The following is a 13,481-nucleotide window of genomic DNA, read 5'->3' as shown; positions in this document are numbered from 1 at the left end:
GCATGGGTTTTGGAGTCCTGGGGATCTGGTCTCAAACCTTGGTGCTGCCACTAACTGGCTGGTAAACACTGCACAGAATAATGAAAACTTCTGCACCTGTTTTCTCAGCTGTTAAAAAACGGGGTTAACAAAACTTGCTGATGAAGGTTACTGTCAGGATAAATTTTAACTATGTGTATATACATGCTTAATAAATGGTGATATTGTATTAGCAATATTCAGTAATGTGGCAAAGGGGGTACATATAAATACGAAGGATTGGTAGAACTTTACCTACAAAAACCCTGACATAAGCATCAGAAGATATCATAACATGATAACTGTTCTTCCCAGTGCTTTGTAGTAAGTAAATGTTTTGTATTTTTACAAAATGCGATTGTTGGGAATATATTCTATATTTATCTTTATAATCTCATTGCCACCACACCATAGATAAAATACCTGAGCATAAAGGAGATATGGGATTTGTCCAGAATTAGTTGATGATACAAGCCGGATCTAGAAGCCAGAACTTCTAGCTCCAAACCTAGTTCATCAGCTGCACTGGGCATTCTTTTCAGAAAAAGGTCGCAGGCTTAGAACACTGGGCTCAGATACTAGCATGTGTCTTGTTTATGAAAAAGAGGGATGAATATTAACAGACACCTATTCATCCCCCATCACGCCCCAGGAAAGCACACACATAACCATCACCAGACGCCCCTGCAGGGCAATCTCTAGCCTAAGTGCAGTTTTAAAGAAATGTGGTTATTCTAAGGCTTTGCATTCAAAATGTTTGAAATTCAGGCCTACTAACCCCAACCTCTGAAAAACAAAACAAAACAAAACAGAACCCTGCCTAACAAGAGTATAACAAAAGCAAGAGCTCTACCCGCTGGCGGGCTCTACCATGTCTTACCGTTTCCCCCGGAAGTGGTTTCAGCTGACTCTCCACGGCAGCCATCTTGGCATCCTGCAGTTCATTCTTAAGTGTCTGCACAGTGCTCAGAGCTGAATCGATTTCCATAGGACCACAGGCTTCATGGGCCTGTCGAGAGAGTTGGGAAGATGTGGACACATTCTGCTTGGGGAAAGTGTTCTCAGTTCTTGGCAACATATGAAATGCCTTTCTGGATGGACCCAGTGAATTTCCAACTCCAGCAACAGAAAGCAAGGGTAGGAAGCATTTCCTGAGAGGGCAAAATCATCCTCAGTCAGAATCTTAGTCCTAACTTCCTTCGGTAATGAATTATGTATGTCTTCTAACTGGATATACTTAAAGTCTCTAGGAAGCTATTTTTATCTGAAATGCATTTGCCTCTCAGACTAAGAGGATCCTTCCTCTCCGTGACTAGGTTCTAGAGATAGGGCACCTAGCACAGTATGGGTGCACAGGGGCTTGGAAACATGTGGTGAGTAAATACATACAGAAGAAAAGGAAGGAACAAATGAACCCAGGACTCTGGGCCAAGTCTATCACCTTATTGGTTCTCTTCACAAATTTCTACATTATAAACCATTACCCTTCCATACTGATGATTCTGAAAGATTGTTTTCCCTTAGTTATTTGCTTTAAAAAAACTTCATTCTCTTCATCATTTAAAATACCGATCTCCAAATACCTTGATCACACTGCCCCAATACACATAATAATAAATTATATACTACATCTATAATTATGGATCAGTGTATTAAATACTGGTAAATCTTAATTCCTTTCCTATCTTAGGTAATAGTAACAACAGCAGCAGTAAGTACTAATTGATTGATTTCTATGTGCCAGTTTCTACAGTGAGGAAACTGAGGCACACAGAAGTTAATTAACTTGCCCAAGTCACAAAATTAGTCAACAGCAAGGCCAGAGTTTGAATGCAGGGAGTCGGATTCCAGAGACAATACTCTTAACCTTTACCCTATAGAAACACATATTTGAAAGCTCTCTGTGGCTTCCTGTGCCCAGTGGATAGTCTCGCTTGAGTCTCACTTTGAAACTCACTGCTCCAGAGCAGTTTTTTGAGGTGGGTGTGTGTCTACGACTCATTGAGGAAACCTGTTAACATGTAGATGACGAGGTTTTATAACCAGAGATTCTGATTCGGTTGTGCAGAGGGATGGCCTAGGAGCCAGCATCCCCCTGGTGACTCCAGGACACACGGTCCTTGGACTGCTGAGAAATGCTTTTTACTGCTCAAAATGCTTTTTACTGGATATAATCTAAAGCTCGGGATATTTTCTTTGGTGATGCCGTGCACTGTGCATATTAAGAATTCAAGTCAGCTTCTATCCTTCCCTTGCTCGTGGATGAGTCTGTCTGTTTCTATAAAGGGATTGTTACAGTGAGGAAACAGGAATTCATGCCAGAACATCTTGCTAACACCACATCAAACAGTGCAGTAATGAGGACTTCTGGTAATTAATAAGTTCCAGAGACAGAAACTCATTAATCCCTAATTCTGTTCAATTGAAGACCTTGTTAAGGTGAATGCTCCCATTTAAGATATAAAAAAACTTCAGGGCCAAAAAGATAAAATAAATGACCCCCTAAGATAGATTGGCTTCCCAAATAATTTGTTATTAAGTTCAAAAAAGGATAGCTGGAAGATATGATCACTTACTTTGGCCCACCATTTGCCTGGCACAAAGAAACTGATGACTAGTCTCTCCTAATATTGTGCAAAAAATAGACCATTACTTGTCCCAGGGTACATGAGAGGAGGGGGAAGTATGCAACCTAAAATAGTTTTAAAAAAGGTGATAAGTAAGTCTAGGAGATTGTGGCTAAAAGTGGTATGAGCCAATGTACATGTAGGGCATCTTTAATGGTTATGCAAATGAAATGGACAAGAAATATGCCCAGCAGTGGTCAGGCCCTGGGCAGAACCAAGGTCACACCAGCAGTAAGGAATTAAAAGCACCATTCTCAATGAGCTAACCGCTATGAGAAGGGTCCACTTGCCTTCTGTGAGGCGGTACGCAGCTCCGCCAAGCTGGTGGCAAGGTTCTTGGCACACTGGCTCAGCTGCATGGCTGCTGCCTGGTCGCTCACTGTGGGCACTGCGGCTTTGGCAGAGGACACCATCTTGCTTCCAGGCTGTAGAGAGGTGAGCAGAAAGTAAGACCAATCCTGGGCAGCAAGAGCAGAGAGTAGACCCAAACAGCAAGACCATCACATTAGCCAAAACTTGCTTTTTTCCTAAAACAAGGAATATTAAAACAACCTACATTCCCCCTGAAGACTGCCACCCCAAATTAGATACTCTAGGAAAGTAAGTATGTTCTAGGAATGTTGAAAAAAGAAAAAAAGAAAAAAAAAAGAAAAGGCTGTGTCATCGGGGAACGGGCAGCTCCTCCACTGTAGTCATGGCCAACCCTCACAACCAATCAGCCTAAGGGTCAATCCTTCCCATTGATATCCCTCTCAACAGCCATCGAGGCTCAGCTACAACAGAAGGGCACATACAGTCCACACAAGGGCTACATCTGGAGCACCCAGCTCAGGTGGCCGAGGAGATTGAGTCACTGGGCCCCATGGAACAACTACTACATAAGGCCACTTTAAAAGCCTGGGAGAAAAAAAAAAAAAAAGCCTGGGAGACATAGCAGCCCTACCTAATACAGAGAAACAAACACAGAGAGGCAGTTAAAAAGGGGGGACAGAAACATGTTCCAAATAAAAGAACAGAACAAAGCTCCAGAAAAAGAACTAAACAAAATGGAGACAAGCAATCTACCAGACGCAGAGTTTAAAACAATGGTGATAAGGACGCTCAAAGATCTCAGGGATAACTTTAACAAAGAGATAGGAAACATAAAAATGGAGATAGAAAATATAAAATAAAGGTCAGAAATAAAGAATAAAATAACTGAATACTACGACACGAGAGGGAATCAACAGTAGATCAGGTAAAGCAGAGAATCAAATCAGTAATTTGGAAGATAAAGTAGCAAAAAAACCCAATCACAACAGCAAAAAGAAAAAAGAATTCAAAAAAATGAGGACAGTTTAAGGGGCCTCTGGGATAACATCAAGCATACCAAAATTCACATTATAGGGGTATCAGAAGGAGAAACAAAATAAAGAACAAACAAAACAGAAAAAAACTCATAGATACAGAGAACATTTTGATGGTTGCCAGATGGGAGGGGGGTTGATGGTATGGGTGAAGGAGGGAAAGGATTAAGAAGTACAAATTGGTAGTTACAAAATAGTCATGGGGATATAAAGTACAACACAGGGATATAGTCAATAATATTGTAATAACTATGTATGATGTCAGATGGGTACTAGATTTATCGGGGTGATGATTTTGTAAGTTATATAAATGTCTAATCACTACATTGTATACCTGAAACAAACAGAATATTGTATGTCAACTGTAATTGAAAAATAACAAATTATTTTTAAAAAGTGTGCTCCAAATACTGTTAGTTGTAAATTTAGACTCATTCAACCTTCTTTGCATAACAATTTTGAGCATGTATGAAGTTAAGAATGTAAAAACTTTTTGATCTGCTAATTCCGTTTCTGATTACTTCTAACCCTGCCTTCTTCCTATAAAGATCTGATATGTCTACGATGGCAAGATTGGAAAAACAAAAGAAAAAACAAGGGCAGGGACAGAGTAGACCATGGAACACGTTGGCACTGCACTGTCATAATACCCTACAATCCTGCCAGCAGTGGGGATGACACAGCTGGCTCTGGGCCCTCTAACCACCTACACGAAGAGAAATACCTTGTGCAATCCACAACTCTCAATGTCCCAAAGATCAAAATAAGCTGCTTGCAATCTTATTTCTAGAAATTTCCCCTAAGGAAATAATTCAAGAGGGGTAAAAAGACTGGAGCACACATAAAGACTTTTATCATAACACAGGCTGTTTATGATGGCAAATCACTGAAAACAACCTATATGTCCAATGATGGGAAAATAGCTAAACAGTGAATATAGCCATGTGACAGAATATTATTTAAAAGCATAAATGCTCATAGCAGAATCTATACACAATGAATCTCAACTAAGAATTATATACATACATACATGAGTATGTAGTTAAAATGCGCTGAAATACAGTGAAGTTTTCATCTTTTATTTCTGTATATTGGATCTATAACACTTGAAAAATTAACTGAATAAATATAACACTGGGTACTGTTACTATAGGTCCAACTAGCCGGGGACAAGGAAGAGAATTACCTACTCCTATGAACTGTTTATGAGGTACAAGTAGGCAGAAAGTGCTGAGAGATTTGAATACAAGAAGTATGTAAAAAGTGAGTTTTCACACAACTTAGTATTCTCAATTTATTCAATTTCCCTTAAAATGAATGCACCCCTCACCCACAAAGACTGACAGTACTTACTAATTCCACAATTGCCAGAAGATGTGCTCACCATTGCTTGTTTCCCAGGCCATGAATAATAGCATTAGCCACTCTGGGAACAAGAAAACCTAAAGCAACACTCAGGATTAGGCTGTTCATCCAAACCTGCAGCTTATTACATATTTTTCTCTCATAGAAGAGAGATAAAGATGATACTCAAGAAAAATAGGTTACATGCCATCTCCCGGGTCAATTTCCCTGCATATTAGCATTTTGCTTTGCCAAGTAGAATCTACTTCTCCTGAAACTGCAACTATACAGAGGAGGTCTCCCAGGTCTGCTTACTGCAAAGACTTCGTTATGGCGCTGGAATTCCTTAATTCCACCTCCGTAAAGATAAAGAACTCCTACTGCCCATGGGGGCTGTGGGGAAAACCACAGTGTATGCCTCTGTGTTACCTGGAGGAAGTTCTGGCTCGAGATGATGAGAGCCAGCTGGGCACTGAGGTCTTCTGCTTGGGCTTGGCTCCCTCTGACCCCCTGGACCAGCTGAGGGATGTGATCAGCCACTGCCTGCAGGAAGCAAAAAAATGAAAACTGAGCACACTTAGCATGGTGAATTACTAAAACAGGATGAAAAATGTGCCAAGTGGCAGATGTTTTTTGCATGTGCTATCACTTGTGGGAGATGCCTGTCCCAGACCTTAAATTACACAGCACCTCTAGTCTGCTGGATCCTGACCAACACTGAATCCTAACACAGAAACTTCAGGTACCTTCTCCCACACATGCTCTATCTACCCTGTTGTCCCACAACATTCAACTCATGACGATGCTCCATAATGAAGCCTTAACAGAATGTCCTCAGTTCCAACTCGCACCACCCAGACTCATTAGGGTTGAAAACTTAGAATCAAAGAATTTATACAATTCACTGGAGGATAAACTCAAGTCATACAGTTCAATGGTCAGAAGAAAGTGGGAGCAGTACCCAACTACCAGCATATTTCAGCACTTTGATTTCTTACTTTGCGGGCATACATTCTGTCTGCCAGCTTTCATGTCACCATGGCTCCTCTTCCTCTGGTCTCAGTAGCCCTTTTCATTTCTCAAACTGGAAAACCCAATGCCCAGGGTAGAGGAGAGAGGAGCAGTGTCCGAGATGAGTCCACTTTCACATGACCTTCTCCCACAGTGACCTAGGAAACCCGCCTTTCACCCTGTTCCCTCCCACATTTCCCCTCTGTGCTCATGCCCCATCTCACTACCAGGCCCACAAAGCTTACAGTGGGCATCGCTGCGGAAGGAGGTCCCAAGTACATCCCACTGTGGTGACACATTGTTTTTTCAGGAGCCCATTCCAGCAAGGATTAAAAAAACATTTCCATGAGATTTTTCTCAGGTCCTCTCCAGGACTGCTGGCTCCAGAAATGTGGTCTACTTTCCCCTCTGCCACCTGATAAATAGTAATGCTCCCATTTCCTGACAGTGAAACTCAGAGTCCGAGTATCTTCAGTCTCTTCACAAAAAGTGGAGGAGGGGTTTACTGTAATAGTTTCTTGGACATGAGGAGCATTTGCTCTCTGAGAAGGGGAAATGCCGTTTTTCCATCCCTGTTGGCCGGTGAATCGAGCTCCTAATAGTAAATCAACTCCCCTCCAGCAGGGGTCTGGTTCTCAGAAAAAACACTTCTTTACGTATACAGTCTGGAGGATGGGGCCCTCCTGCACCACTGAGGCTTTTCTACTAGGGTACACAATCCTCGATGGGGGGATGACCTCAAAGAACCCGGAATCAGGACTTGGAGAGTCTGGGGTGGTTCCCCTCAGAAGCAAAGCTATTTCTGAAGTAGAAGTAGCAACACCCATCACATGTGAATCATTTCGTAGAGGAGATTTGCAAAAGGAGAGGGAAGTTAGCTCTCAGTACCCCAGGATAATCAAATATGCCGCTCCAGCCAGCTCCCACTACTAAGTGCAAATGCTTACAGAAGACCTCAGTCAGACATATTGCCAACACGTGGTTAATGGCTACACAATTAGATTTCATGTCTGGCACTATTCAGGGGTCACCTTGGAAAGTCAACTCCCTGGGCCCTCAGAGAAGGCAACAAAGGTGTTTACTGTGCCCTTTGTAGTGTTTTGGCTTCAATATGGCAGAGAGGCCTAGGTCTCAGAAGAACAAACATGCAACAATAGAAAGCACGTGGTCACTGAGGCCAGACAGGATGAAATAAACCCTGGAGATGCAATCAGTGTAAAGCAGGAAATCAACTTGCTACAAGTACAGACTGAATGCAAAGGCCCACCTCTCAAAGGGAGAAAGGTACTCTGGAAATTCAATGCTTCATTACTATTTCAGAGCCTGAAAATGGCCCTGTCATTGATCTGCCTTGATTCAATCTCTCAAAAAGAAAAAAAAACCTGAATCTAGACAAAGGAAAAGACAATGCTGGGAAAAAAACCGTCATATTCTTCCTCAATACAGCCATCCACTTAACAGACAAAAAAAAAAAAAAGACATGCTTGCGTGCGTGTGTGGGTGTGTACACCTGGAACATGGGACCCGGAACAAACTGGATTAGGGGCCTGGGTGATCGGTCTTAACCAAATTACCAGGGCACATGGCGTTCTAATGAGATCAGGGTTATCTATAGCAGACCTGGCTCTGGCAGCCAGAACTCACCTTGCAGCTCTGAACCAGCTGCTGCTGCGCTGCGGGGTTCTTGTTGGACACGGCTGCATTCTGGGAGGCGGCGATGGTCTGCGTGGCCGCAGCTGCAGCCTGCTTAGCTGCAATCTGCAGAGGACAGGGAGAGGAGGTGAATAGGGTTTGCATGTGTCGACACAGACATGCACATTTACATATGTCCCTTCTACTATAGGCTTGGCGTTGGACAGCTGCATGTGTAATTAGTGAACTCCAGGCAGAGACTCCGCCTTTTAAATACCACTGACGACCCTAAACAGTGCCCTGTTATATTCCTTTGGCTTACATTCCCCGGGACGAGTGATAAGGATAAGCACGCTTGAAAGCTTAAGTTCCATTATTTAGTTGTCTTTCTCAAAAAGAGGAGGAATAATTCCAGGACCACAATGGCTATGATAAGCAGCACCCAGTCTAAGTGTTTTAGGGAAAAAACATTTCTCCCATAGCAACACGGGCTGCTCTCCGGGTCAAGCGCAAGGCTGGTACCCACGACTGTCCTCCCACAACCCAGGAAGCCTCGGTTCCGACAGGCCGGATGCTCCCACCGGAGCACTTCATCGTGCGATAGCTCTCACTCTTGTGTCCTTCCAGGAACGAGGAGGCTGGTTTTTTCCCAGAAGTCAGCAGACTGCACTGGAGGGATTACACACTACCAAGGCAGGTTCTCGATCTCCAACATCCCAAATTTTAGTGTAAGAGTCTCCTGTGTGTGTTTGTGAGATTTACTTTTTTACGGTTTGTGCCTATGACTAATATTTTATTTTTTCAGCATAAATGTTCTGAAAAATGACAAACATATTTCTTATTACTCCATTCCACACCTCTCTATCCAAGCTGATTCCCATCTCCAGGCTCCCAAACTCTGTATTTTCTATTGGGAGCCCTGAAAGAATCTTTGCCTCCAACAAAATATATACATTTTTAGCTAAAGGTCCTTCCTGAATGTAGACATCCCTTAACGTCCGGGGGAAAAAAAAAGTCCTGGATCTTCCTGAAAAAAATTCGAATTTTATTTAAGAATGTGAAACTCAGAAAAGATTTTGGCTTTCTGAAACCATCAACTAAAGCAATTTTTCAAACTGTGTCCATGTGCCTACACCATGGAACCTAAATATAACAATGAACATAAACCGACATTTCAAATTGTTCTTAGAAAATACCTAAACCATTCAACTCTATTATGAATCTTGATTTAGCTTCCTTTACATGGACTTTGCCATAATAATCCGATTATTCTTTCCAATGACTCTTTGCAATCTAAAATAATGTTCACAAAATCAGCTTGTTTACTAACCTCCAATCGGTTGACAATTTTTTTCTTGATGGCATTCTGGGCAGCAGCATTGGTTGCCACCCGGAGACCTTCTGCAGCTTCTCTCAGTCTTTGCTGCTGGTCCTCATTTTCAGGGTTGGCTGCAGCTCCCTGAGAAGATGAAAATAAAGATTTCAAGCATTCCTGGGGGGCGACATGCCACAGACACTGAATTCACACCTGGAATTTTACTTTTTCATAGCAATACAAAGTATCTGGAAGAGAGAGCCAAATGCTTCAAGCAATATTTTTATGATAAAGATGTCTCCTCTCAACAATGACAACAAAATATCTACCAAGGGATGTCCCAAAATTGTATCGCGAAACAGTAGAAATCCAATGGTAATAATGAAACACATGAGATCGTAGCCGTGGTTGTCCATATAAATTAACTTGTGGTCAGAAATCCATGACTTAAAAGATGTCAAGATAAATCCCCCCTGCCCGTGTCTCTCAGAGAGAATTTTATTTTAATTGGCATGACTGACACATGTCACTGCTGAAAGATTCTCCTGTCCTGTACCACTGGTAAATGTAAATGGGCTAAGATTACAGTATCAAACAGAATTGGAGGAAGCAGGGGCATCCGGAACGCCACCCCAAATACTGTAAGGAAATATTGTTCACCGGAGACCATGTCTAGAAATTGCATTCCTAGAGAGCCTGAATTGGAAAGTGCAGCAAAGTAGAATGGGTACTCAACAGTCCTGAACTAATTGTAACTGAATTAAAGAAATTTGATGCCCGTATCTTGGCAGAGAGAGAGTAAGGTGCCGTGCACAGCCCATGGCCACTTTTACTGTGTTGCTGTAGGTTCAAGTGTCTTAAAAACCCAAGTGAATTTGAATTAGATAGGTGGGACTTTGAAGTAGGGAAAGGCTAAATAAAGGCAGTCTAGGGAGACGATGTGATTTTAATGCACATCCCACCTTCCACTCCTATCTGCAATAAAAGTGGCAATCCAGATTTTTCTCACAGGGCCTGGATGTTTTGTGACTAGTGCTTGATATATACCATGTTTCCCTGAAAATAAGACCTAGGCGGACAATCAGCTCTAATGTGTCTTTTGGAGCAAAAATTAATATAAGACCCAGTCTTATTTTACTATAAGACCGGGTCTATATAATATAATGTAATATAATATAATGTAATATAATACAATACCGGGTCTTACATTAATTTTTGCTCCAAAAGACACATTAGAGCTGATTGTCCGGCTAGGTTTTATTTTCGGGGAAACATGGTATAGAAGAACAAGTTACTTTCCACGAATATTTTAGGACAATATTTGCTCAGAAGCCAGATTGTTTGGGCTAGCTTTGGATTCTTTCGCAAGCTTAAGAAAATCATGTTAGTTTTTCTGGTCATCAGGTATTTTTTTTAAGCCACTCCTTTACCAATGTCCCAAGCGGCACACTAGCTTTTATATTTTGAGCAGCAGGAAAGCACTATTTCCTCCCTTTACACCGATGTGGGTGTTCGGGTCCTTCCTGAACAATGTCTTTGTTCTGATGATTGTGTATTAGACGCAGGGTACTAATCTTGGCCTGAAATCTTCGTTACTGATTATGAAACATTCTTTTTCTGCACATTAAATATTATATTCTTTGGAAGTCTAACCATTTTACATTCTTTAGCTTTCAATAAAATTCAGCAAATTAAACTACTGCCATGAAGACAAAGTTACTTTTAACCAAAAGTTAAAATAATTTACAAAAGCATTTAATGTTGTCCCATCTAATAGAAATAATCAGAAATAACAAATACTTTAAAAATAAGTTTCTAGTAACTTGTACATTCAGTGAATTGGTCTGGGGAACTCTGCATTTCTGGAAACAAATGTGCACATCGGTCCTACCTTGGTCCTGGTTATGTGATGGTAGGCTTATTTGTTTTGAATTTTAATTTTTTTCATTTGTAAAATGAGGGATTGATTCAATTTTTCACGAAAGTTCTTTGTGAAAAGAACTTTTGCCAGTCTAGCAATTTTTGTGAACATAAGGGTTTGCTTGAAATAGCTTTGTTTAGCCTTCCAAGGGAGGAAACAGAAACAAAACTAATAAACACCGTAAATAAAATTAACTACTATACAAAATGAAATAACAACCCTAATGTGTATGTTTTGCTAAAAGGGATGGTTAAGAGCAGAGTTTCTTAGCTGAAACAGGTATCAGGGGACAAAGGAAATTCAGACCCTGGTCGTCCTTGAGTCTCTCTTCAGTCCTACCCATGATGCATCTCAAAGAACTCGCAGTCCCTCAGGTAATACAACGGTGAATCAACAGGAAGGTCTCCATGGTTCACTGCATGTCACAATACATTTTAAAGGAAGTAATTCATATACTTGGTTGAGATACATTATTTCTATTAGAGACCAGGGAGATAGGATAAGATGTGTGGATGTTTAATGGATCTTAAATGCACAGAAATACATTAAACATGTTATCTTTTGGGTATGAAGCTGATGGTGATTTTTGTTTTCTTATTTATACTTATCTGCATTTTCTACTAATTCCACAAGAAATGTGCTAGTTGCATAATAAAAACAACGCAAAAAAAAATATAGCTTTATCCATTACCCATTTTAAGCAGTTCTCACCCAGAGGTAGGCATCAGAATCTCCTGTGGAACTTACACACACACACACACACACACACACACGATCCCACCAGTGACCTTGTGAATCAGGATCTTTGGGGTGGAATTGAGGCATATGCACTTCAGTATGTGTCATAGGGGGCTCTGAAACAGAGCCCTGGGTTAAGAATCACTGGCTTTTAGAAGCATCATGATATATATAGCACAGCTGTCAAAAAGCACAAAGCAGACTCTAAACTCTTTACTCAACCGCTTCTATAATGTATTAAATTGCTCTTGGGATTTGAAGAACAGTGAGGCAGGAAGCAGTCTACTATGCAAAATCTTAGTAACAGTTTAGTTGAAAAGTCAAATGGAGAGCCAAGTAACATTAAGGCTGCAGGAAGAGAACAGGTGTAAGTGAGTTTACTGTTGAAAAAAAAAAATCTCAATTTTAAATGAATCCCCATTTTCAATAAAGTGGATGGTGACGGCCCAATGAAAAAAGAGCGCTCACTAAGCAGGGACTTTGTTGTCGGTGGCTGAGTCAGCACCAGCCCTGTAAAGAGCTTCATTCCTATGTTCCGTGACCTGCTCCTTCCCACCTGAACAAGGTTAAACATGACAAAGCCATCTAGGTTTTAAACAAAGAAAAAATGTACACTTGGGTGACCGTTCTCTACCCTGACGGTACCTTCTAAATCCTCACTTGTAATTAACAACACTCACTTTTTAGTTGAACAAATCCAATGTAATAATACCTTTGCAGCTTCTACCATGCGAGCGGTGGAGTCTGCCAAGAGTTTTGCCGCTGCCAGGAGCTTCTTTGAATTCTCCATGTCGATTTCAGCTTCTGCGTCAGACCTCATGGCGTTGACGAGGTCTGATGTGGCCTGGGCCAGGACCCGGGCCTGGCGCACCATTTCACCTAGGGGTGGGATAGAGGGTGTGGTCTGTTCAGCTGCTTTCTAAAGGGTGGGTGAAAGCTCAGGAGTCAGCAAGCAGTCTTGTCTCTACACCCTGGCAGGAGACAAGTAAACCCCCGTGCTCTATTCCTAAGCAATTCAGACCAATTAGATTCAGAACTGAAAATATTCCCTGAGGCTGCCCGAACTCTATGTCCCAAACACATCCAAGTTCAGTCTTTAACTATGAGAAATAAAAAGGATACAAGCAACCAAAGAGGAGCTCTTAATAAAAAGAAGGGAAAGAACAAAATTATGTGCATTTACCTATAGTAAATTTTACCTGTTGTAAATACTTACATAGAAAATATTAATTATCTAACGTCAGGAACTGCTTATGCAAAATCCCCTAAAATATGTACTTTATTTTGAATTAACTTGAATGCTATCTAACACCAGATAAGTAGTATAACATAATCTCATATGGTTGTGTCATTTGGCTCTCGCTAATAGGAGCACAGACCTGTTTCATGTGCAAATGCTAAGATTTGCCTTGGCCCAGTTTTCCCTATCCATTTTCTCACCCTATTCTCCCCAATACTGGTTTTGATCATGTTATTAGTAATTGTTTGATTACATTATGCTTGTGATTTTATTGAAATCTATTTCAACT

At 41.2% G+C, this 13,481-nt stretch overlaps 1 protein-coding gene across 7 annotated transcripts in view; it reads right to left on the bottom strand.

Moving 5' to 3' along the window:
- TLN2 (talin 2) overlaps positions 1-13,481 on the bottom strand; it is a 410,032-nt gene that overhangs the window by 116,800 nt on the left and 279,751 nt on the right. For all 7 annotated transcript variants that reach the window (XM_081049585.1, XM_081049591.1, XM_081049589.1 and 4 more), the window contains 6 exons: positions 12,665-12,831; positions 9,309-9,437; positions 7,991-8,104; positions 5,765-5,878; positions 2,936-3,070; positions 899-1,027 (listed from right to left, as the gene is read on the bottom strand). In XM_081049585.1, the coding sequence (XP_080905711.1) occupies positions 899-1,027; positions 2,936-3,070; positions 5,765-5,878; positions 7,991-8,104; positions 9,309-9,437; positions 12,665-12,831 (788 nt within the window). The remainder of the gene's footprint in view (positions 1-898; positions 1,028-2,935; positions 3,071-5,764; positions 5,879-7,990; positions 8,105-9,308; positions 9,438-12,664; positions 12,832-13,481) is intronic.

The sequence above is a fragment of the Rhinolophus hipposideros genome (genome assembly GCF_964194185.1).
Source record: "Rhinolophus hipposideros genome assembly, chromosome: 5".
Lineage (NCBI taxonomy): Eukaryota > Metazoa > Chordata > Mammalia > Chiroptera > Rhinolophidae > Rhinolophus > Rhinolophus hipposideros.
The sequence above is the reverse complement of the archived record's forward strand: the minus strand, read 5'-3'. Positions and strand labels throughout refer to the sequence as shown.